The following is a 25,099-nucleotide window of genomic DNA, read 5'->3' on the forward strand; positions in this document are numbered from 1 at the left end:
TATGTGGTGCTGAGGATCAAACGCAGCACCTAGCGCATGCCAGGTGAGCATGCTACCACTTGAGCCACATCCCCAGCCCCATGTCTTTTTTATTATAAGCATCTAGTGGGTGTGAAGTGACATCTCATGGTGATTTTGATTTCTCTTATATGTGAAAGCTAGAATAAAATAAAGGAAATGGGAGAGAAGGATACAATATGGATACAACTGGTGTGATTTTTCAATGATAGCTTATGATATCAAGTATCTTTTTTTAGAGGGAGAGAGAGAGAGAGAGAGAGAGAGAGAGAGAGAGAGAGAGAGGGAGGGAGGGAGATTTTTTTTTAATATTTACTTTTTAGTTTTCGGCAGACACATCATCTTCGTATATGGTGCTGAGGATCGAACCCCGGGCCGCACGCATGCCAGGCAAGCATGCTACGGCTTGAGCCACATCCCCAGCCCTGTCAAGTATCTTTTAATATTTGTTGTTCATTTATATATTTTCCTTTTGAAAACTGTTTATTCAAATCCTTTTCCCATTTTAAAATATTGGGTTGTCTTTTTAATTTATGAGGTCTAAGAGCATTTCATATATTCTAAACACAAGTGCCTTTTCAGATATATGATTTGCAAAGTATTTTCTTCAATTCTATGGATGGTCTTTCACTTTCTTGATGGTGTCTCTTGAAGCACAAAATGCATTAATCATGATAGTGTCTAGCTTATCACTTCTTTGGTTGCCTGTGCATTTGATGCCAAACCCTTGTATACATTTTTTTTTTAATTTTGTTAGTTGTAATTGACACACTACCTTTATTTTATTTATTTTTATGTGGTACTGAGGATTGAACCCAGTGCCTCACATGGACTAGGCGAGCACTCTACTGCTGAGCCACAACCCTAGCTCCAAGATCACAAAATTTAACCCTATGTTTTTTGTAAAAGTTTTATAGTTCTAGGCCTTACATTTAGTCTTGAATCCATTTGGAATTAATGCTTATACATGATGTGAGGGAGATGAGGTTTCAATTTCATTCTTTTCCATGTGAATACAGTTGTCACAGCACCATTTCTTGAAGATAATACTCTTTTTTTCCATTGAGTTTTCATAGTATCCTTGTCAAAAACTGATGAACCATATTATGTCTGGACTCAAAATTGTTCCAGTGGCCTGTTTCATTGGCCTATGCTTAAATTTATGCTAGTGCCACATTGTTCAGATGACTGCAGTCTTGTAGTAAGCTTTGAAATCAGGGAATATAATTTTCTAACTATGTTCTCTTTTTAAGGATAGTTTTAGCTGTTCAGCATCTCTTGCAATTATGTACATTTTACAATTATATTGTGTACTTCTACAAAAAATCCAGCTTGGGGAGCTGGGGATGTGGCTCAAGCGGTATCGTGCTCGCCTGGTATACGTGCGGCCCGGGTTCAATCCTCAGCACCACATACAAACAAAGATGTTGTGTCCGCCAAGAACTAAAAAATAAATATTAAAATTCTTTCTCTCTCTCTCTCTCTCTCTCTCTCTCTCTCTCTCTCTTTAAAAAAATCTAGCTTGGATTTTTATAGGAATTGTATCAAATCTGTAGGTCAATTTGAGGAGTCCATTATTGAACAATAGTAAGTCTTCCAATCTATGAACATGGGATTCTTCTATTTATTAGATCTTCTTTAATTTCTTATAGCCAAATTTTGTACTTTACATTGTATACATCTTGCATCTCTTTGGTTAAATTTACTCCAGTATTTTATTATTTTCATGCTATTGTAAATAGAGTGGTTTATTAATTATACTTTTGAAATGTTCGTTTTTTAGTTTAGATAAACAGAATTGATTTTTATAAAATTTTATTTCTTTCATGGAAGGCTTTTCAATATGGATACAACTGGTGTGATTTTTAATTCAGAAATCATTGTAACAGAGCTTAGTCTGGGTAATATCTATTTTTTTTTAAACAAGCCCTGTGCTTTTTGGAGATAATGAGGTCCTGAAATAGGAACAGTTGACATGGAAAAGAAGTGTTTATGAGAGCACTTTGGTCTTCTTTTTAAAGGAATTCCATGTGCATCTTCTTTTCTCTCCCACAATATCTCTGCTTCAGTTCAGACCCATGAAATATTTCTCTTGAAGTTGTAGTAACAATAACTGTCTTCTAACTGGCATCATCCATCTCCAGTCTAACAACCTCTTGCCCCTCCAAATCCTCTGTTCATTCTGACATTACAGTGATATTTTGGAACACAAATATGATATATTGAAAAATCTAGTGGCTATTTATCTTTTTCTCTTTTACCTTTTAGCAACATCCGTCAGGTTTTACCATGCTCTTTATGAAACACTCTTCCCTCTTGACTCCTGGGAAACCACTCTATTGATTCTCTTCCTATTTCACCAACTTATTTTTCTAAATTTCTTTTGCTAGATCCTGCTTCTCTGCTCAATCTTTGAATATTAGAGTGCCTAGGGTTCTGTCCTAGGACTCTTATTCTACATTTACTCCAAGTAGATATATACTTTAACAATCTCATCCGGTCCCATGGCATTAAACACTGTCAGTGCTGATGACATCCACATTTTTTAACTTCAGATTTGGCTTTCTTTCATCAACTTCTATATTCAGCTTTCCATTTGTATGACATCTCAATTTTAATATGTCCCAAACAATACTTTTGACTTTCTTCTATCTTCAATTATGGCATTTCTCATTTTAGCAACTAGATGTTCAAGCCAAAATCCTAAAAGTGACCTCAATTCTTTCTATTATTTTATCTCCTGCCCGAAATCTCTAGCAAATCACATTTTCCCTAGTTCCAAGACATCCAAAATCCATCCACTTAACCTTCATCTCAATGCCCACCACCTTAGACCAAGCCTAAATTTATCTTTTTATTCAGATTTTTTCTATTATTTATTCCCAGATGACTACAATGGCCTCCAAACTAGTTTCTTTGTTTTAATTCTCTATCTCCCCATTCTACTATTGACACTGTGGCCAGAGTAATCATTTAAAAACATAAATAGGGTCTGGTGCAGTGGCATACACCTATAATCTTGACTACTCAGGAGGCTGAGGCGGGAGCATCACAGTTTGAGGCCAGCTTCAGTAACTTAGCAAGACACTGCCTCAAATTAAATAAATAAATAGATAGATAGATAAATAGATAGATAGATAGATAGATAAGGGCTGATGGCGTCTTTCATTGGTAGAGTATCCCTGGTTCAATTCCTAGTACTGGAAAAAAAAAAAAACATAAATCAGATCATGGTACTTCTTTTTTTTTTTAAGAGAGAGAGAGGAGAGACAGAGAATTTTTTAATATTTATTTATTTATTTATTTATTTTGGTTTTCGGCGGACACAACATCTTTGTTGGTATGTGGTGCTGAGGATCGAACCTGGGCCACACGCATGCCAGGCGAGCGCGCTACCGCTTGAGCCACATCCCCAGCCCCCCTCATGGTACTTCTTTACTTAAAACTTGTTAATGGCCTTCTCTGGCACATGAAAGAAATCTAAATCTACCATGCCCCACATACTGTATACAATATGGCTTCTGCTTATCTCTGTGACCTTATGTTGTACCAATTCCTCTCATATAATTGTGTCACAACCACAGTAATTTATTGCCATTTCTTAAACACATTAAGCTCATTACAGTCATAGGGTTTTGCTTTAGCTTTTCCTTCTTCCTATTGTTGGTTCTTTCTTCTTATTCAATTATTACTTTAAAAGTCATCTCCTCAGGAAAGCCTAGCCTCCCAATCTAAATTAGCCTCTTCACTCAATCTCATTGCTATCACATTGCTGTTTCATTTTCATCATAGAGCTTACCATTATTTAATACAGTCTTGTTTACTTTTTGCTTTGCTTGTTTTGTCTCTACATTAGAATGTAAGCTCTCTGTGAGCAGAGGCCTTGTTTATCTTATTCAGCACTTAGGACAAGCCTTTAGCAAATATTTATTGAGTGATAAGTCAATCTGGAGCACAGTGACAGGTCAGGGCTAAAAGAGCAAGGAAAAGAAATAGAGGTTAGGAATATCCCCAGGCGTGGATGATGGCTACTGACAGCAGGAGTATTACAGAGGTGGAAGACCTAGTATAGGCTGAATCACATCTTCACAGAACCAATTGTGTATGCATACGTGTGTGTGTGTGTGTGTGTGTGTGTGTGTGTGTGTGTGTGTAAGAGAGTGGTTATGAATAATTTGCTCATATGATTATGTACAATTTGTACTTGTAACTTTTCAAAGAATCACCACACATTTTCTCACACTGTCTTTCTAATCACTCTTTATGTTGGAAAGGTAGGTATTAACCCAGGGGAAACAATTTCTGGGGGGATAACTGAGACTAAAATCCTAGTACTGGAAAATAAAACATAAATCAGATCATGGTACTTCTGATCTGAAGAAGTATTTATGAGAGCACTTTGGTCTTCTTTTTAAAGGATAGAGATTACCAACTCTATCCATTGGTTCACACTCTACCTTCAAGAAACAGTGGAATGGGGGCCAGAGTTGTGGCTCAGTGGTACATCACTTGCCTAGCGTGCATGAGGCACTGGGTTTGATCCCCAGCACCACATTAAAAAAATAAATAAATAAAATAAAGGTATTGTGTTCATCTACAACTAAAAAAAATTTAAAAAAAGAAACAGTGAAATGTCTAGACAATCTCATGAAAATAACATGAAATGTGAAGCATATTATTGTTATCCATAGTCATCCTACTGCACAATAGCACATCAAAGCTTCTTGCTCTTATCTAATTATAATTGAGTACCCTTTGATCAACATTTTCCCAACACACTCTATACCCTCCTTAGACTATGGTAACCACTATTCTACTCTCAGAAAAAGATGTAGACATTGGACTAGATAATTTCTAAGGGCCCTTCCAATTTTAAGTATCATTCCACAACAATTCCATAACTCTTTTATTATAGATAAATCCACTCTGCCTCCTACTGTTATGTAGATGAGAAAACAGAAATGTCTCCTGTTACCAGATTATAAAAGTCCCTGAGCTCTGATATTAGCAGAGGAAACAAAGTGTGCCCCCTAGGGCTGCAGCACACTTCTCCCTATGGCTGTAGTCTGCTGTGAGAGGTAGAGTATAGCAGGAGATCTGCAGTAACCTGTTGGAGATGGTGGCACAGCTAATGGGTAAGTCATTAGTACGCCCAATGAGGTCACTCAGCTCACACCTTGTCATCAATGTTTATATATTTTTACTCTTTGCAATTGCAGCACAGCACACAAGTGTGCTTCAAAGGTGCCAACACAATAGTTCTTGGATAACTGTGTCTGAAACAAAACATCCACACTGATCTTGCTTTTGGCTTTGTGTATATGAACCATTACTGAAACTTTGTTCTGCCTATGGTGCCTAGAAGCCTGGTGATTTCCTATGACTGCAATCTAGAATTGAAAGGCTATGTGATAAATCGGTCCTTACTGACTTCAAGGGTTATTAACAGCACACTCTACCTTGAAATTGGCTCTCTGAACCTGTTGTAGAAAAGACTTAGTAACACTTCATAGAAGCTTCCTTACAGACAGACTTTCTTTTCTCTGAAAGATAAAAATAAATTAATTATACATAAAGAAATAAAGAAACCTTACTGTGCTGTTTCCAGAGAAAGAAACAAACAAAATAGCCTCTAATTAGAGATCTATAAGGTCAAGTGTGCAGGGAACCATGTGGCATTTAGGTAGCCAAAAGATAGGTTCTACTGACTGTGAGAAACAATTTTGTCTTTCTATACTAGTGGGACAATCCATTCTATTAGGACTGAAAGACAGAACCCTGAGATACCTCCAGCTCTTAGCAGAAATCTAACAAGAATAAAGTAGTTAATTCATTCATCTACTCTTTCCCAAGTGCTAGAGAAGCTCAGAGAGATGCCCATATGCTGTATCACCCATGGATTTGAGGATATGTGCCCTTTGATATTGACATATGCTTAGGATTGATTCTTAGCTTTTAGAATGCAGAAATTAGACTGGATCATTGCCTCCTCTTCCAGGATGATGAGGTTCTGGGGAAAAGATCCTCATTAATCAAATTCAAATAAATGGATTTTAAAACCAAAAGACCAATTTAGTAATTTATAGTGAGGCATAACCTTCTACTGACCCTTATACACAATGATTTCCAGATGTTGGGATTTTATCAAGCAATTAAATTTACAGAATAATTTAGGAATGATTCACACTTTTTGAGCCCCTACTATGTAACAGAGACTCTGAGATATTCTTTATATGATTTATCTTATTCAAATATCATATCAATCCTATGATATACTATGAAGTACAATTTGACCCTCCCCGCCCCTGCCACCATTGTAGATGAGGAAATTAATCCTCAGACAAAAGAAATAATCTACAGATGGTAAATGACAAACTGTATAACTCCAAAGCCATAGAGTGTCATAATAATAATAGAAGGTACAGCTCCTTCCTCAATTAACTAAGAAGAATGGGAGGGGAGGGAAGGAGGAAGGAGTCCTATAAACAGAAAACTCAGACACTTCGCCTATGACTCAGCTGAAGCTGTGACTCAGAGCAGACTGAAAGTCACTCAGCTAGCTGGAAATGACCCTGGACTTTATATTAGAGCCAATACATGAGCACTGTAGCTCTGGTTGTTATCCTCACCTGATCTTTCACACTGCCACTCCCCCAACATTATACATTCCTCAGTCCTCCACTCCCAGCTTCTCTCTCACAAATGTGATCAAAGGTGACAGATAAACTGCCTGGGTGTGCTGTTTAGGGAATGTGGAGGGCAGGGATGGGTTCTGAGGCACCAGGAAGGGAGGCAGAGAAGTAATTTCCAGGGTCCAGGAATTGGGCAGCATCCCAAACCAGTCTTTTGGAACCTGCGCAATTAGTAAGGATGGGAATTCTGACCCCTTGATGGGGCTGATGTTGATCAGACAGTAGAGGTTCCTCCCCCAGGATGCTGAGAAAACAGAATCCTCCTCCTCCTCTCCTCCTCCTCCCCCTCCTCCTCCTCTTCCTCCTCCTCCTCCTCCTCCTCCTCCTCCTCCTCCTCCTCCTCCTCCTCCTTCTTCTTCTTCTTCTCTCTCTCTCTCTCTCTCATGGTATGACCCAAGCAGGATACATTTTTTTTTCTAAATCAAACCCCATTCTTGCAAAATAAAATAGTTGCTTTATATGATATTCTGTAATTCCCACATTGGATGAAACTGGGTTGATGAGTCTACTTACCTCTGGTTTGCAGAGGTGTCATTGAGATAAAAGAACCTAATGGTGGGTATTCATTTCCAGCAGTCCTTATATTAATCAACAATTTGCTGCCTGCCAGTTGTAGGCACAGTGAGAATTTATGGTTACTGTAATAAGCTGTGGGATGAAGGAGAATAAGGACTAGAAAGGATGGGTCTCCTAAGGCAGACGCCTTTTAACCTGGGTAAACCTTCAAGTACCTCAGCCGAGGATTTCTGTACATGCCAGCCTGCCCATCCTGGTCTTCCTGACTTTTTTCCTTTCTCACATCACTTTACTCCCTAATGTCTTCCTCCTTTCCCCTCCCTGCAAAATAGGCTGCCCACTTTTACCAGGGTAGCAGGGAAGCAGGAATCAACTAGTCTGGGTAACACCAGAATTTTCTAACTCGAGCCTTGGGCTTTCTGTTTTCTTACGTTCTGTCTTTCCATTCCATGTGCATCATGCCACCTGCCATCCCCAAAACACAGATACAACATATATATCTGTAACCTTCACCCAAGGTGCAGGCTTCCCTAACAGTAGGGCAGTATGATGCAGCCTCAGGCCATTGTCAGTACCTTCTACCTCCTGGATTAATGGGCTGTGAATTTCACTTATCCCAATTATATAACCCTTGGTCAACCAATTCCCATAAAGCTTTTCTTTGACCTAGTTGTACTTCTCAATTTAATGATTTCATAAGTTACAAGAGGTGTGGCTGTCAGGTTGCTATATAAACTTTTGCTCTACTGACCTTTGCCCCCCTAATAAAAGTTAAATAAAAAAGTAAAAATAATGAGGGCTGGGGTCATAGTGCAGTGGTCGAGCACTTGCCTAGCATGTATGAGGCACTGGGTTTGATTCTCTGCACCTCATATAAATAAATAAAAATAAAGATTCATTGACAACTAAAAAAATTAAAGTGAAAGTAACTATTCAACAAGGAATTGGGTATATTTTATGTATAATTTTATGTATATTTTATGTATATTTTATGCTTTTGCACACCTAGGAATGCTTGAAAGCCTTCTACCTCAGAAAAATTCAATTTGTCTTCTAGGATTTTTGTTTTGTTTTGTATTTTTACATTTACAACCAAATGTCCTATTGAGTTCTCTCAAAAAAGAAATAGCAACCTGGTAATTATTCCTCAGTTATATATGCTATTGCTAAAAGATGTTTGTCATGCCTGGATTCTAAAGGCTGAAATAGAATGGACAAGAAGAATTGACAACACACAGCAGAGGGAAATTGGAAGTACTAGAAGACTGGCAAGCCTGAAGTCACTTTAAAAAAAGATCAGCTCTAGGCCCAAGAGATGAGGACACAAAAGCCCTAAATCCTGTGCTTGAGAGAATAGAGACCAAAGAGTTAGGTCTCTGGGCAACCGAAAGTCAGGCCCCAGGCAGGTGGCTGAGGAACAGCATAAATCCCTAACAGCAAAAATTGAACTGGAGGCTCAACAATTGCCTTCTGAAGTAAGGCTGGGAACCCTAGATGCCCCCTGTTCAGGAGTAGGAGCAACAGAAAGTTGTTTGGGAAAGCTGTAGACACCATTTTATGCCTACCAATCTTCCAAATTCACCCTGAAACAAATGTAAAAATAATTCCTTGATGAGGATAATATATATTTTTAAATATAAAAAAGAGAATCATTAGAGAAATTTTTAAAATTTCTGTTCCTTTACTACATACTGTCTAAATAGAAGTACTATGTAAACTCAGTTTCAAGGCAGTCCCCTGGCCACCCTGGTGCCTCCTTCTCCTTGGCACACTTCCTCACCTCCCACATGGAATCATTTGAGGCTCATATGGATGTTCTAGAGCTGCCAGTGTCCTCCATCCTGACCCTTCATTTTTAAGTAAGAGACTCACAGTTTACACACAAAAATGTGGTGTTATTATTTTGATTCTTCATGGCTGAGTGTAAGAGGGGACCCATTCCAAGGCAACTTTCATTTCCAAAGGAGCTCAGACAGAGCAGGGCTCAGTTTTTTATTCCCAAGGCCCCCATGTAAGGGTGAACATTGTTTGTGGCATATACTTGCCTAGCCAAACAGGAAAAGCAAAATAAGAGAACAAAAGGAAAATAGGGAAGGAAAAACAAAACAAATCCCACCTCAGACTGGGTCAGGTATCCCCCTTGTCAGCATTTCCAATGGGTGGGGCACTGCTCAAATTTCTTGACTACTGAGAACCCTGAGGCCATTACCTATCCAACTTCAAATTCCCTGACACCCAATAATAGGGAATTCCTTGAAATTGACTTTGCACCCCCTTCCCTTCTGCCCTTCCACGCCTCCCTAATCCTTTGGCTGTAGAGAAGCCCCTTATTCCCAGATGTTAGATGCTAAAACTGTCTTTAGATTCTCAGGACCCAGATAGGCCTTTTAAACACCTTTCCTTACTAAGTACTCTGTAGGAGGTTGGAACCTACTAAGATGTCCTTGAAAAGACACACCCACTCCACACTTGTAGACCAAGACCCTGCCCAGCCTACAGCTCTCTGCCTCCTCCCCTCCTCATAAAAATTCTTCACACCTCTGAGCCTGAGAATAAGAGACCTTTGAGGAGCTAGCCCCTGTATCCTCTTCAGGGCTGGCCTTGAATAAACCTGATTCCTTCTTACCAACATTTTTCTTTCTAATATTAGTACTTGAGTCAGGACAGCCCAAACAATTGACTTTGATAATAATGTTTGCAGATGAGTTATTGTCAAGATGTAGATGAAGATCTGAAGCATAGCATTCAGGATTTTTTACCTTAATCCACAGAAATCATCATTGATGGATTGAGAAGAAAACATGAATTTATTGAAAGCTTCTTGGTAGCTCAGAGTCTCTGGGAGAGCTGGGGAGCCAAGACCAGGTCTCTGCAAGAGCAATGACCATCACACTGCAAAACTAACCCACTCAGGACACTATTGCAGTCTTTGCCAATGGCATTAAACATGGTAGCCTGGCCCATTAGGATTCTCAGCACTGAACCAGGAACTCCATCTTGATCCAACTATTGTTGCTGCTAGAGAGGCTCTGCCTCCCACCAATACTTATCAGTGAGGACTTCCCCCAATATTGGAAGAGATTGTAGAGTCTGGGAAGTCAAAAGAGAGAATGTATTAGTGTGCTAGTTCATCTTAATAAAATGCCACAGACTGGATAGCTTAAACAACAAAAGTTTATTTTCTCATAATTCTAGAAGTACAAGATCAAGGTGTTGACATTTCTGGTTTCTTCTAAGGCCTCTCTCTTTGGCTTGTAGAAGGCTACCTTCTTGCTGTGCCCTCACATGGCCCTTTCTCTTCTTCTAAGGACACCAGTCAGATTGGATTAAGGCCCACTCTGATGACTTTGTTTAACTTGATAACATCTTTAAAGGATTTATCTTCAAATACACTCACATTAAAAGGTACTGTGGTTAAGGTTTCAATTTTATAAATTTGGGGAGGGGCATTCAATTCGGCCTAGAATAAGGACAAATGTTTCTTTCCCTGAGTTTACCATCCTGCCTTGGGCACTGCTGGCCCACTATTCTATTCCTTCCACTCCTTCAAAAGGCAAACCAGGTTATTCCTTCTCCCACAATCTCATCTAATACCAGATACTTTTTGTTCTCTATTAATGTCTCAGCATACTTTGTGGCTGCACTTACCTAAATTAAAACATCTGGAGTCCTTAAACCTCCTGATCCGATATTCTTCTTGATGATCTATTGGACTTCAAATTGTTCCACCTAATGGCAGCTAATTGCTGTATGAGTATCAACTCATGACATGAGAGCCAGATGGATGGCAATACCCAGGAACATTTGACTATCATGTTCCTAAAGACAAACTCTGGAGAAAATGATTCAGAGTGTGACCTCATTGTCCTTATATATGTACCACTGTTAATCTAAAAAGGCTAGGTACAGATGTCATGTATTCATTATCAGAAATACATTCTTTTCTTTTTTCTTTTTCAATGTACTTCTAGGTCACTGAGGAGTATTAATTCAAATATTTCTCTATCTGGCTCTCATTTTGCAAATTTTCATAATCCTGTTTTGTAAATTGATAGTTGTTAATACCCCCCCCCAAATAGATATGGCTGTTAGTAGAAGTGACCTAGCTAAAAAATCTGTTTGAATAGAGGGAAATGAGTTTGTTTTGTTTATGAGCCCATATATATATACATCTTCCATGCTCAATCTGATGACCTCTTTTCGTTAGCCAAATAGAATGTTCTTTTTTTTAACCCGACAACTAAGGGATGGGAGAGGTGAAGGGAGGTGTAATGCTACTCCTGACAAAGAAGGGGTTGTAACTGGTTGTAGCAAATGCAGGATAGAATAATAATCAAAACTAGACTTCTAAGAAAAATACCAATGTTGCTTCCTGAATTATGTTTTTTTTTTTTTTTTTGCAAAACAGAAATCTATGGGAATCATAATCAAAATGCAAATGCATATTGTGAAACCATGTGAAACTCTTGGGGAAAAGCCAAGGCTCATTTGAGGGAGATGCTAGCAGCCATCAGCTGGACCAAGCAGGTTATGACTGGGTGTGCAATGCTCAGGGATTATTGTGAGAAAAAGGGAACAGAAACCAAAAGGACAGACAGTGTAATACAAGTTTCAAGAAATAAGAGTTTAAGGAGTAAGGGAGAGAAACCAGGTAGAAATATGATTATGAATCCAAGATGGGAGAGCCCAAGTGTGGAGAAGCAAGAACAGAAACAACAAAAAAAGTGGAAAAGATAGGAATTGAATGTCTAAACAACTTCGGTCTCTAGAAAGACTATTCCCCTAAAGTCCCCAGATTCCCAGATCAGAAGTTAGAGAGGAAATGGAGAAGAATAATCCATGGGTATATGTTAGAACAACTTACATATTTTTTTTGTTTACACAAAATTTCCCCAGAAAGATTTGATGACATTTGTTTGTTGGGTCAATTCAAATAGTCAGCAATGCCTAGGAAACTATGTCAGAATATTTTGCAGGGACAGTCCTCAAACTCGACAAACTGAGAAATTTGGAATTTGAGACAAGTCCAAACATAACATGTTGCCCTGATATGCTGAACTACCAACAAATCACTGTAATATCATGGGGCTCTCAAGTTAATACAAACCTAATAGTCTCCAACAGTTATGGCTTAAAACCTCTTATTAAGGATTTTGGACTTCAATGTGTAGAAAGCCTTATACAGGGAGTATATATATGGACTTAGTAATTCAGAGGAACTCTGTAAGCTGCATGCAAAATTGTGAATGCGTGTATGTCATTTTTCTGGAGAGCAGATGTTGTCACTTAAATACAACAACATAAAAAATGATGAATGAAGGTTAAACTGTCTGCTCAGATAACCAAAAAGGACTAGAAGGAGACTAAAAGGGTAATGACTATCTTTGCCTGGAAGGACTTTTTCTAATTTTTTTTTCAATGCTTGAAACCCAGGGCCTCACACATTGCTAAGTAAGTGCTCTTCCACCAAGCTCCATTCCCAGTCCCCTTCCACTTTTGTGGAAGGTCTCTGAAGCTCATGCCCCTCTGCAAGCCATAGTGACAGAACTGTAAATCTGAGGGGAGAGACAGTGCTCTTGAGAGTCCCTCTATTTCATGAAACCCTGTCAGGGTGAAACATGAAAGTGATGACTAGAAGAGTCATTTGATCAAGACCTCACATTCATGAAGGGCCTCAGTGTTTGAGGTTATCTCACAGAAAGGTTATTTTTCATACATTCACAAAGATTCATGGATGAAACTACAGAAAGACAACATTCATCATACAACTTTAAGCTAGTGTTCCTTTTCCAGACCACAGTGCATAGATTGCATTACAAATTAATTTCATATAAACCCTGGATTTATCTTACAAGTAGCAAAATTATAATGTATTACACCATAATTATAGGTGAAAATGTGTCACCACAAATTTTGCAAAGTTATATTTGGCATTTTCTAATGTGTATTTTCCCCCACATACTCAAAATGCCATTTTAAAAATTGTGGTTAAAAAACACATCACACAAAATTTGCTATCTTAGCCATCTTTAAGTGTACATTTGAGTAGCATTAATTATGTTTACATTGGTATAGAAGAAATCTCTAGAACTTTTTTATGTTGTAAAACTGAAATTTTCCCCATTGAACAACTCCTCACTTTGTCTTGTGAATAGGAAAATCATATTAAACATGTGAATGTGTGTTACCATAGATTTTGTAACCTTATCTTCGACATTTCCTTGTTTTTTGTTTGTTTCAATACATTGGAAGGATCATAAACTAAAATGATGGGAAACTTTATTAGCTTTTGCAATTTCCTCATTCATCGGGCAAATTCAACCATTCATATAAACTGCCAGGTATGCTGGCCCACAATGGACAGGAAGAGGGAATGGACAGGAAGAGGGAATGGGTTGGTCAGAGAGAGCAGTAGTTCAGCTTGGCTGAGCTATGGGGAGACCAGGAGGATGCTTTGATGGAAGAAAGCTCCCCTATAATGGTGAACATTCTGGAAGAAGACTGCCTATGTCCGCATCCTCTTCCACTATTTGATTACTCTGTGCCATTGAGCAAATTCCTTGACCTCTTTGAGCCTCAATTTCCTCTTCTATAAACTGGGGTTGACAATTGTATTAACCTTAAAGGACTATTGTTTTAAAGAGCATTTCACCAGATATAGTGACCCTCAATATATATTAGCAGCTTCTCAGAACCATTATTTTAATTATTATTATTTGTCTCTGTGTAATGGTGACCAAAGAAATCCTCTCTAACTGGATGTTCCTGGACCAGGAACCTGAATCTCCATTTTGTTATGACCTTAATGGGAAGAGTAATGACAGACTCAGACACTTGAAGTCCTAGGCAGGGAGAAAAGTTTCAGTCCTATGGTTGGAAGTGGGAGGGTTGGAGACTGGCTTTAAGCAAAAGAATAGTAGAACATTGTCCCTTATGCATGTTCCTATAGCCTCTGAAATGGCTATTCTGGAAATATCTCTCAATTACCCCATCATAATGTCTCCAAAAGATCTCTGATAAAATGCAAAAACATTATATAAGAACTCAAACCAGAAATCTGGACTTGTAGCACTTCACATGTCCATGTGAATTAGTTTTCAGGATTGCTTTCTCCTGAAAAATGGGCATTAGAGGAAAGTTAAACACAGAGAAAGGAAAAAGGCCCAGAGCCAGTGGTGTGCTGGTAACCGGCTCTCTGTTGGGGGTGCCCTAATTTCTAATGTGGCCTAGAATCACTGTAGCTGAATTCAGCTACTAACCTAACCTCACTGAACATGGACTTGGGAAGAGATGCTGCGTAACACACCATTCATAGTGTTCCCATCACAGAGATTCAATGGACCTAAATAACTTCAAGAGAATAGATAACATTAAAAGTAGTACAATAAGGGGTTGGGGTTGTAGCTCAGCAGTAGAGCACTTGCCTAGCACATGCCAGGCACTGGGTTCGATCCTCAGTACCACATAAAAATAAAATAAAGGTAGTGTGTCCAACTACAACTAAAACAAAATATATTTTAAAAAGTAGTACAATCATTAGAAAGTGATAAGTTTACAGTATTTTTTACTGTTTTGAATGTAATTTATTTAGCTATCAGTTTTTCTCACTTGTTTTTTTTTTTTAAATAATGGCTGTTTTTAATAGCAGGCTTGCAAAATTTCTGAAATCTTAAAAACTGGCTATCATAAGCCACTATGAGCCAGCTGCAGTACACTGCAGCCAGATCTCCGTTCTGTTTGGTTGATCAAGATGGGGAGATTCGGGCTGGGGATGTGGCTTAAGTGGTAGCATGCTCATCTAGTATGTGTGGGGCACTGGGTTCGATCTCAGCACCACATAAAAACAAAGTGAAGATATTGTGTCCACCTAAAACTAAAAAATAAATATTTTTTTTAAAAAGATGGGGAGATTCATCTGGGTTTATGGTCCCAAAGCTTCCAGACAGACATCATTATACAAAGTACATGTATGAAAACTTGAATTGGGTGTCAACATACTTTATATACAAACAGAGATACAAAAATTGTGGTATATAGGTGTACTAAGAATTCTAATGCAAAAAAAAGAATAGCATTACATTAGATTAGGTAGAGGGAAGTGAAAGGAGGGGAAGGAAAAGGATGTGGGGATAAGAAAGATAGTAGAATGAAACAGACATTATTACTGTATGTATGTATGTGACTATATGACCAATGTGATTCTATAATATGTATACTCAGAAAAATGAGAAATTATATCCCATCTATGTATGATATATCAAAGTATATAAGTATATAAATATTTTTTTAGAAAAATATATTTTTTTTAGTTTTAGTGGACACAATATCTTCATTTTGTTTTTATGTGGTGCTGAGAATCCAACCCAATGCCCCACGCATGCTACTGTCATGTATAACTAATTTGCTGTGCCCTTCCCCTGCCTCAGGCAATGGCAAGGTCCTACTGAGGTGGATGGCGCAAGGCATCCATCCTCTGGAGGAGCGCAGTATGTTTCTGGGAACGAGCTGGTTTGTTTTTGTATTCCTTTAATAAGTATAGTTGCGGCTTCTCATATGACCATTAAGTATGAAGGAAAAAACATGACTTTCCCAATTAATGCAACTACTTCTAAGAATAGATCCGTTTGCTGTAAATGCAATGATTCAGCTGTGGAGCGTAAATTGTTAATGTCTAATGAAAAACTCCCTGTATTCCTGTCAAGGAAGTTTTTGAGAAATTAAATTAAAATCTAGAGAAGAATTAATGTTAAGAAGACAGATTAGTGCTTAGTACTGGGCAACTTGTTCTTGTTCCTGTGCACAATGATTTGTGCTCTTACTCTTGTTTGATTAAAATTAATAGCAAGTTAACCACTTGCCGTAACCATGGCACCAGTTCCAGTCACTAAGTCAAGAAAGAATAGTCAAGGTATAGGCCAATAGTTTGGGACATTTCTAACTATTATTAAAAGTTAACTAAGCAGGGGCTGGGGATGTGGCTCAAGCGGTAGCGCACTCGCCTGGCACGCGTGTGGCCAGGGTTCGAACCTCAGCACCACATACAAACAAAGATGTTGTGTCCGCCAATAACTAAAAAATGAATATTAAAAATTCTCTCTCTCTCTCTCTCTTAAAAAAGTTAACTAAGCAGAAACAATTCAAAGCAAAATGCGAACTGAAAGGAAAAACGCTTGCTTATGCATAAGCCAAGATACATTCTTCTATTCTAATTGTAGCTGCGTAATATTTTGTTTCTTTGAATAATGATTCCTATTTTGTAACCACAAAGTACTGTGAGCCTGCCAAAATGAAAAGTATATATGATCAACTTCACAAGTAAAGATTGGGATCAGAACCTTTATTTTGGTGTCTGTGTTGTTTCTCCACCTCCCTTTTGCCAACTCCTCTCCATCCGTTCGTCTCCTGAGACCCCCTGTTGGAGCTGGTCTCCGACACTAATTAAAACAAATAAAAATTTTTAAAAATCACAGATCTCTACTCCATTCATGCCAACTCCTTTCCCCCCATCTCCACAACCAGTCTCCCCATTCTGAACAATCCTCAGAAAATGTCCATTTCCCCAATACTGCAAAAAAAAAAATGTACACACCACCAACCCACCAACCCCATTTCTCTTCCTCTGGTCCAAAGCCTTGGGTCCAGCTATAGGCATCCAGATATGCTGAGAGGAATCCCATAGTGATTACCAGTGAATCTTGACTTGACCAGCAAGCTGGGTTCTCACAAACTGGTCCTTTACCCCTCACCCAGAGGTCTGTTGCCCAAACCTCTCTAGAGACAAGCTGTTGGTTTAAATTGGAAAAAGACAAAAGCCTGAGAAACTGGGCCCTGCTTTTCTATCAGGAACTACCATGTTTTTAACCCAGTGTTCTACCAGGCTAACTGTGTACAGTGTTCCACACAACTGGTGAATACTCTTTCTATGGAACAGTAGACTCTCTTCATGTGTTGCTTCTTCTGTCTGGAATGTTCCTCAAACCTTCTCGACTTTTTCATCTGGAAAATGTCTCATTCTTTTGGATTCAGCTCCTGCAATGCTTTCTCCTTGAAACCTTCCTTGAACACCTCCCCATGCAGGATGAGGTGGCTTTCATCTCAGGGCTGCCATGTTCTCTGTGGTGGATGGATCTGTGTTTTCTTCCCTAGGTTGTGAGCCTCTTAAGTCAGGCACAGTGTTGTATTCCTCTCTGTGGCCCAATGCCTGATTTATGATGTGTGTCTTGTGAACACCTGTTCCATTAGTAAGGGAATGCATCAGAGGGAGGCATTAATGCCTTTGGAGAGCCTGGACTAAGAATTACCACTGTGTCTGAGCCTGTATTTTCCTGGAAGTTTCTATAGGTGGAAATACCTCTGGTGAGCATCTTCACATTTATACCTTGAGGTAGACATGAACACTAGAATTCCTCTTTCTCACCTTAAAAATGCTTTCATCTAGCCAGGTGTGGTGGTGCATGCCTGTAATCCTAGCAGCTCAGGAGGCTGAGCAGAAGTATCATGAGTTCAGCCTCAGCACTTAGCAATGTCCTAAGCAACTCAGTGAGACTTTGTGTCTAAAAAAAAAAAAAAAAAAAGTTGGAGATATGGCTCAGTGGTTAAGCACCCCTGAGTTCAATTCCTGGTAACTTCCCCTCCCCACAAGATGCCTTCATCTGTGGATTCATAGCCCTGTAGATCTGGTAACCCACAAAACTTCTTCCTTTCAGACATCTGGCATCCTGAAGGGAAGACTGGGTTACCAGCCTTTTCTTCATGATGCTATTTCCTTATGGGACTTTAAACACATTCAGGAAAGATAGAAACAGACCAGCCCCTTGAAGGGTTTATGGACAAGCCTTGATATTTCTTGCTTCTTGGCTTCTATTTAAAAAGTCATGCATGTCTATTTGGGGGAGAGGATTATAGTTAATATCTGTATAATCTCACATTTGAAAACCAAATCCCAATATATTTTTGTTAAACTGTCATGAGTCATGTTTGCTCAAATCAAAATGATGAGAGCAAAATTGGGATATACTGGGTAGTTAATGACTATATGTAGGCTAGTGCTTGTTGAGTTCTGTGAGCTGGAATTCGCTAAGCACCACCGCATTTCATCCTCACAACAACCTTATGAGATAGATGCTATTACTACCATCATTTTATAGAGGTGAAAACTGAAACAGAGATGTTAAGTGACTTAAGATCACATGGGTAGCAAGCAATGGAGGTAAGATTCTATCCTATACAATCTAATTCTAGAGTCTGTTTTCTATACTGCTACACTTTACTTATTGATATTAGATGTATTTATGAATGAATTCATATAGTAGAAAAGCATTGTGGGTCACAGGACCATCTGTTTTGGATCAGGGCCCCCAAAGCTAATTTTATTCCTAGCTGGACGATGATCCCAATTCCTTCCATGATCACAAGAAGGACTGGGAGTGGAGGTGTGTGTCAATTGACAGAGATGGTGATTAAGGGCTTCTCTTTTCCAGCTAAAATAGCCTGCCTCAGATCTGTCAACCTGGATTTCCATGCATAGCGGTAGAGATTTTCCCCAAGCAGCAGGTTTTGAGGAAGAAAACTCCCAGAGTAGAAAAGTGATGTAAAGAAAGGTGGGTGGGGAGATGTCAGAAGGAACATTCCCTGATACAGCCTTTCCAGATAAGCTATAGCTGCTTTAAAACAATTATGTGGGAGAAGGGGGCCACCAGAACTACAAATCCCTTGTTCTTCCCAATTGCTATGGTTTAGATATCAGGTGTCTCCCTAAAGCATATGAGAAATGATGCAAGAAAGTTTCGAGGTGGAATGATTGGGTTATGAGAATCTTAACCTTATCAGTGCATTAATACTCTTATAGGGATTAACTGGGTGGTAGCTGTAGACAGGTAGGCTAGGGTGTGTGTAGATGGAGAAGGTGAGTGGCTGGCAGTGTGCTTTTGGGTTTTATACTTTGTCTGGGTCAAAGGAAATTTCTTGTAGTGTGAGGGAAGCAGCATGAGGAGGAGATGCCACTGCAGCCACAACTGCATTTGTCCTTTAGGCCCAACAAAAAGCACAGAAATGCAAAAACCATGGCATTAGACTCCAAGCAGGGCAGTGAGGAGCATAAGCTGTAGGCTTCACCTTGCTCCACCTGGCCTGGGAACACGCACCCAGATTTTTCATTTCTCTGAAGTCTGCAAATGACTGAAAATTATAGGAATGTTGATCTGGATGTTTAAGTAAATTTTAACACATAGGTGCATTCACAAATCTGAAACCTATGAATGGGAATCAGCTGTGTATGCATGTATATACACACACCCATATGTATGGAAATGTGTAGGATTTTGTTAGATTGTGGTTGACATTTTTTTTGTTGTCTGAATGTTATAAAAGAAGTCATTTTTAGAAAGAAGTTAGATATCCAGTCTTGATCATAGCAGTGCTGCTGAGATACCCTTTCTCCCGACATTCCCTGCTAAATAATACCAAGTGTATCACCACCCCCATTTATCTAGTATATCATCATGTCTTTGATTTTTATTTCTATTAATATTGGACTAGCTTTGTATTTGCCTATAGTTGTGTAATAAAATGATCTAATCAACTCAGGCTGCAGCAATTTTGAAGTGACATTCCTAGAATGAAAAGGAAACTCTGTTGCAGAACTTTTGTGTGATCAAGTCCATTAGGCTTCTAATAATAGGGTGTTTTTATTTTCTTTATAATTTTCTCCACATCCAGTTCAATTCAAGAGAAGAGCCCAGAAGGCACATGCCCCAGAGACCTCTCTTTGGCATCCTTGCACCATTTCAGCCAGCCTGCCCCGGGTGCTGCACTCACCCAGGAAGCTGTACGGGGCCTTGAAGCTTGTAAACTCACAGACACTGACCGAGCCATTGTGGAGGACCCGTTCGATGCCAGTGCCAGGCCCCAAGAAGACCGGATGCAGACGGGTCTCCATGGGGATGTCAGTGCTCCAGGTGTGCACAGAGGCTCAGGCTTAGTCATGCCATTAGGACCACAGCATAGGAAGAGCTGTTCTGTGGAAGAACTCAGAGGGGGACCGGTGTGCCACTGAGTAGAACCTACAGTCAGACACTTCTCACTGTACTGAAGTGCAGTCCAGCAGGAATGTACTTGAAGGGCAAATCGATCCATTTTAATTTTAGATTTCAAGTTAAGTACTGTTGGAAGAGGGAATTGGAATTCAAGGGCCTACTGTGTGTCAGGCATTTAATCTAATGCTGTTTTCCCCACTTTACAGAAAAGTCAACAGAGGGTCAAGATTAAAGAGATCCCTCCTACCACCCCTTGTCACCCAGACAGTCTCACCTACTGGTAGAGAATATGGACCAGAGATGGAGTGGCTAGGGGACAAGGCTAGGTTCTACCCTAGCAGTCCTTTCATAATTGCCACTAATAAGAATACGTTATTATTCTAAGTTTGAGAGAAACCTTCATCTTCCCTTTAGAAATTGTTTTCTATCTTGGACCAAAGTACAACTCATGTGCAAATTGTGTTTTGTGGGTGTAAGTGGGAAAGCAGTTAAAGACCGTGTATCTGTTTGAGCACATTTGAGGTCACTAACCAACCCCATCTGTGCCTTAAATGTGCAGCCATAACTGCTAAAGGCAGGACCTAGCATTTTAGGTGAGCGGAGTGAGATGCAGATGATATCCCTTTGTCACCCTGAATGTTGATTTAAACTTTCAAATCCAAAATGGCAGATGGTCAACTGCACAACTCCCAGTTCTGACTTTTGGAAACAATTCTCTATTACTTGAATCAATGCTCTCTAAAGGATGAGACTTTTGAAAGCTTAATTAATGAATGAATGTCTCCACTTGCTTTATCTAAAATTTATTAAGTAAAATCTTTGAATACTGAACTCATGTTTCTTTTCTTATTCCTGTTCCTTTAAGACTTCACTATTGAGAATCCGTGGGATGATAAGTTGATTCTCAAACTTCTGTCTGGGCTTCCTAAACCAGTGAGTTCCTATCCAAATACTTTTGAGTGGCAGTGTAAACTTCCGTCCATCAAGCCCAAGACTGAATTTCAATTGGGTAAGAACTTTATGGGTGATATAGCTTTGAATTTTTGTTCATCCATGGAACGTTGATGGTGATTCATGTGTATGTGAGATTCTCCTCCTGTCCCCCAGCCCCAGTAAAGAGTTACAGCTACAGTATTGAGAAATCTTGTTAATCCATGGCTATAGAACCATGAGTGCTGTTGGACTGGAACACATTTAACTCAGAGATCTCTATCAAAGTAAAAATGCACGTGCGTAGGCTGGGGAAGCTCAGCAGCAGAGCACTAACCTGGCATGTGTGAGGCTGCGGGTTTGATCTCCAGAACTGCAAAATTTAAAAAATTCAGTTAGACTATTTAAGAATTTCTTGCAGATTTTATAGTCAAAAACAGGCATTGATAAGAAAATGAGGATTTTTTTTTCCATTCTGACCACTTTTCAATATACTGAGGCACTAAGGACATTGATAACAAGCACATGTGCAACTGTCACCACCATCTTATTATTAAGTTTTTATCATCCAAATGGAAACTTGGTTATTTTTTGTTTTTTTTAATACTGGTGCTTGAACCCAGGACCTCACATGTGCTGTGCAAGGACTACTACTGAGCTACATCTTTGGCCTTTTTTATTTTATCTTGAGACCACGTCTCCCTACATTGCTCAATCCAGTGTCAAACTTGTGATCCCCCTGCCTCAGCCTCCTAAGTAGCTGGGATTACAACATGCACCACCACACCTGGCAGAATGGAAACTAATTCTGTATGGACAGTGTGTGTTATATGTTTCTTAAGAAGAGGGATAGTATTATATACTCATTTGATAATATTTCTGGAAAACTCTTGAAGAATACTCAAAACTAAAATGGTTGGCTTAGTGGGAGTGGGAAAGTGAGTGGGTGTGGATAACACAAGAGCAAGGCTTTTCACACAGAGAGCCGCCGTAGGCCTTCAGAACAATTGAGGGGCCATCAGAGTTCCCCATGCCTACCTCCCTGCCCCTCACCCAGATCCTCTGTTAGCGTCTTGAATAAGTGTGCCTGCTGATTGTGACAGTGATGAGCCAGTACCGGTATGTGGTCAAAGTCCACGATTTCCTTCGAGGTTCCCTGTACTGTGCGTTCTGGGGTTTGGAACGCTTGGCAGATCTCCTCACTGCAGGGCACTTCAGAATAATTGGCCTGCCTTGAGTCTCCTGTGCTTTCCCCTTCTTCCCTTCCTCTGCACCCCAGAAGCCCTGGCAGACACTTACTGGGCCCTTTGTTCCACAGTTGGCCTTTTCTAGAATGTCATGTGTTTGAAATTACAGTTTGTAGCCCATCAGGCCATTTCCTGACACTTAGCAACAGAATTTAAGGCTCCTCTTTGCCTTTTCATGGCTTGCTAGCTTTTTTTGAATCACTGAATAGTCCCCACCGTCTGGATGGCCCTGTACCCCACAGCTCATTTACCCATTTACCTACTAAAGGCCACCTCGTTGCTTCCAACTTTTGGCAATTATGAATAAAGTTGCTTTAAACATTGTATGTAGGTTTTTCTATGGACGTATTTTTAACCCATTCAAGTAAATACCAAGGAGTGTGATTGTTGGATTTCGAGGCATGAATATACACTCATCCCTCAGGTCTGCACAGGCTAGCTCTAGGAACCCAGTGGGTGCCAAAGTCCATGATGCTCAAGTTTCTCATATAAAATGCGTAGCCGTGCATATAACTTAACATATACTTTAAATAATTTTGAGGTTACTTACAATACTTTGTACAGAGTAAGTAGTTGATATGCTCTATTATTTAAGGAATAATGATTTAAAAATATTTGTACATATTCAATCTATAGTTGGTTAAGTTTATAGATTTGGGGACTGGGGATGTGGCTCAAGCGGTAGCACGCTCAGCACCACATATAAACAAAGATGTTGTGTCTGCCGAAAACTAAAAAAATAAATATTAAAAAAAATTCTCTCTCTCTCTCTTTAAAAAAAAAAAGTTTATAGATTTGGATCCTCATATACAGAGGGCTGAGTGTTTGCTTATATGAGAAAGTGCCAAGCTCTGCTAGTGTGGCCATACCATCTGTGTCTTTATCAGCAGTGAGCAAGAACTCCCTGCTACACCCTCGCAGCTTTTGCTGTTGTTTTTACCCTTCTGGTAGGTGTGCAATAGTGTCTCACTATTTCAGGGTGACAACAGTTATGTTCACCAGTGAGAGTGAACATTTTTTCATATGTTTACTTGCTGTCTGCATACTTTTAATGAGCTATGTGTTCAGATCTTTTGCCCATTTTTTAATTGTCATATTGTTAAATATCAAGAATTTCTCAAATAGTTTAGATAGCAGTTCTTTATTAGATACTTGTTTTGCAAACATTTTCTCCCAGTCTGGTTTGTCTTTCTATTTTTTTTTAATTGTGTCTTTTAAAGCACAGAAGTTTTAATATTAATGAAGTCCAGTTTATCAGGTTTTTTTTCCCCTACAGGTCATGCTTTTGGTGTTACATCGAAAAACTCATTGCACCAGTGGAAACTATTTGTCTTCTGTATTCTTTTCTAGAAGTTTTATAGTTTTATTTTTTCTGTTTCAGTCTATGCTCCATTTTGAGTTAACCTTTGTGCAAGGTATAAGGTGTGTGTTTAGGTTCATTGTCACTTGTGCATGTCTGAATGCTTGGCACCACTTACTGAAGACACTGTTTCTCATGTTTGATCCTTTGCCCAAGAGCAGTTCTAAGTCTGTGTGGTTCTGTTCTGGACTCAGCTCTTTTCCATGGGTTTTCTTGTCTCTTGCCAGCACCACAGGGTTATGGTCAGTCTCAGAGTGGGATGAAGTCAGCCCTTTACTTCCTTCTTCCATCTCAATATTGTGTTGACTTTCTGGGTCTTTTGCCTTTCCATATAAACTTTAGAATCAGTTTGTTGGCGTTCACAAAATAACTTCTAGATTTTTATTGAGATTGCATTTAGTCAAGTTGGGAAGAGATGACATCTTGACAAAATTGAATCTTATCCCTGTACATGGAAATCTCTCCAATTAAATCTCCTTTGATCTTTCATCAGAGTTTAGATTTTCTCATATAGATCTGGTACATAATATATATTATTACCTAAGTATTCTTTGTTTTTTAATTTCTCATTCTAATTGTGTATTTCAGGAACATAGGGAAGTAATTGTATTTTATATATCTGCTTTGTGTCCTATAAGCTTTCTGTATCCACTAATAGTTCCAGGAGATTTTGTTACTGTTGATTCTTTGGATAGTCCTGTCATCTATAAAGAAAGATAGTTTTATTTTTTCCTTTTCCAATCTGTATACTCTTTTTTTAAAAATGTCTTATTGCTGGGCTGGGGATGTGGCTCAAGCGGTAGCGTGCTCACCTGGCATGCGTGCGACCCGGGTTCAATCCTCAGCACCACATACAAACAAAGATGTTGTGTCCACCGAAAAACTAAAATAAATAAATAAATATTAAAAATTCTCTCTCTGTCTCTCACTCTCACACTCTTTCTTTTTAAAAAAATTAAATAAATAAATGTCTTATTGCACTAGGTGGGAATTCTAGTACAATGCTGAATAGAAATGATAAGAGACATCCTCACCTCATTCCTGACCTTGGGGCTGCATCTATGTAGTGTATCACCATCAGGTCTGATGCTGGCTATAGGTTTTATACATGTTCTTTATCAAGTTGAAGTTTCTCTGATGCTAGTTTGCTCAGCATTGTTATGAACGGATGTTGGATTTTATCAAATGTTTTTCCTGCATATGTTAATATGATCATGTGATTATATTATGTGATTATTCTTAGCCTGTTGGTATGATGGGTCAGGTTAACTGATTTTCAGATGTTGAACTATCCTTGTTTCT

The 25,099-nt window shown here is 39.1% G+C and overlaps 1 protein-coding gene across 1 annotated transcript in view; it reads left to right on the top strand.

Annotated features, from left to right (window-relative positions):
* Positions 1-25,099, top strand: part of LOC144371896 (mitotic checkpoint serine/threonine-protein kinase BUB1-like) — a 551,680-nt gene that overhangs the window by 35,093 nt on the left and 491,488 nt on the right. The window contains exons 2-3 of the mRNA XM_078035200.1: positions 19,944-20,182; positions 21,126-21,269. Coding sequence (XP_077891326.1) covers positions 20,146-20,182; positions 21,126-21,269 — 181 coding nt within the window. The 5' untranslated portion in view covers positions 19,944-20,145. The remainder of the gene's footprint in view (positions 1-19,943; positions 20,183-21,125; positions 21,270-25,099) is intronic.

The sequence above is a fragment of the Ictidomys tridecemlineatus genome, chromosome Y, assembly GCF_052094955.1.
Source record: "Ictidomys tridecemlineatus isolate mIctTri1 chromosome Y, mIctTri1.hap1, whole genome shotgun sequence".
NCBI lineage: Eukaryota > Metazoa > Chordata > Mammalia > Rodentia > Sciuridae > Ictidomys > Ictidomys tridecemlineatus.